Below are 254 nucleotides of genomic sequence, written 5' to 3'. Positions count from 1 at the left end.
GACCTGGATGGGGACGTTCCTCTCGGGGGTGGCCGGCAGGGCCAGCTTGGGGGCCTCGATGCGGAGCTGCCCATCCTTGGACAGGGAGCAGGTCAGCGCCTCGGCATCCACCTCCTCGGGCACGTCCCACTCCCGCTTCAGCACCTCGTACTTGTAGGAGAAGGAGCCCTTCTCGTCCGTGCTCTGCGTCTCCTTCTGCCCCACCAGCACCACCTTCCTGCCCACCACCTTCACTGACAGCTGCTCGGGCGCCA

General features: G+C 66.9%; 1 protein-coding gene across 1 annotated transcript in view; it reads right to left on the bottom strand.

The window, feature by feature from the left end:
• The window catches only part of LOC104466779 (heat shock protein 30C-like), a gene marked incomplete at its 5' end in the record, with an annotated part of 1,648 nt that extends 1,399 nt beyond the window's left edge, over window positions 1-249 (bottom strand). The window contains one exon of the mRNA XM_010080315.1: window positions 4-249. Coding sequence (XP_010078617.1) covers window positions 4-249 — 246 coding nt within the window. The remainder of the gene's footprint in view (window positions 1-3) is intronic.
• Window positions 250-254: the final 5 nt, after the last annotated feature.

This window comes from Pterocles gutturalis, unplaced genomic scaffold (assembly GCF_000699245.1).
Source record: "Pterocles gutturalis isolate BGI_N339 unplaced genomic scaffold, ASM69924v1 scaffold11024, whole genome shotgun sequence".
Classification (NCBI taxonomy): Eukaryota; Metazoa; Chordata; class Aves; order Pterocliformes; family Pteroclidae; genus Pterocles; species Pterocles gutturalis.
Note: the sequence above shows the minus strand (reverse complement) of the source record. Positions and strands in the feature narration are given on the sequence as shown.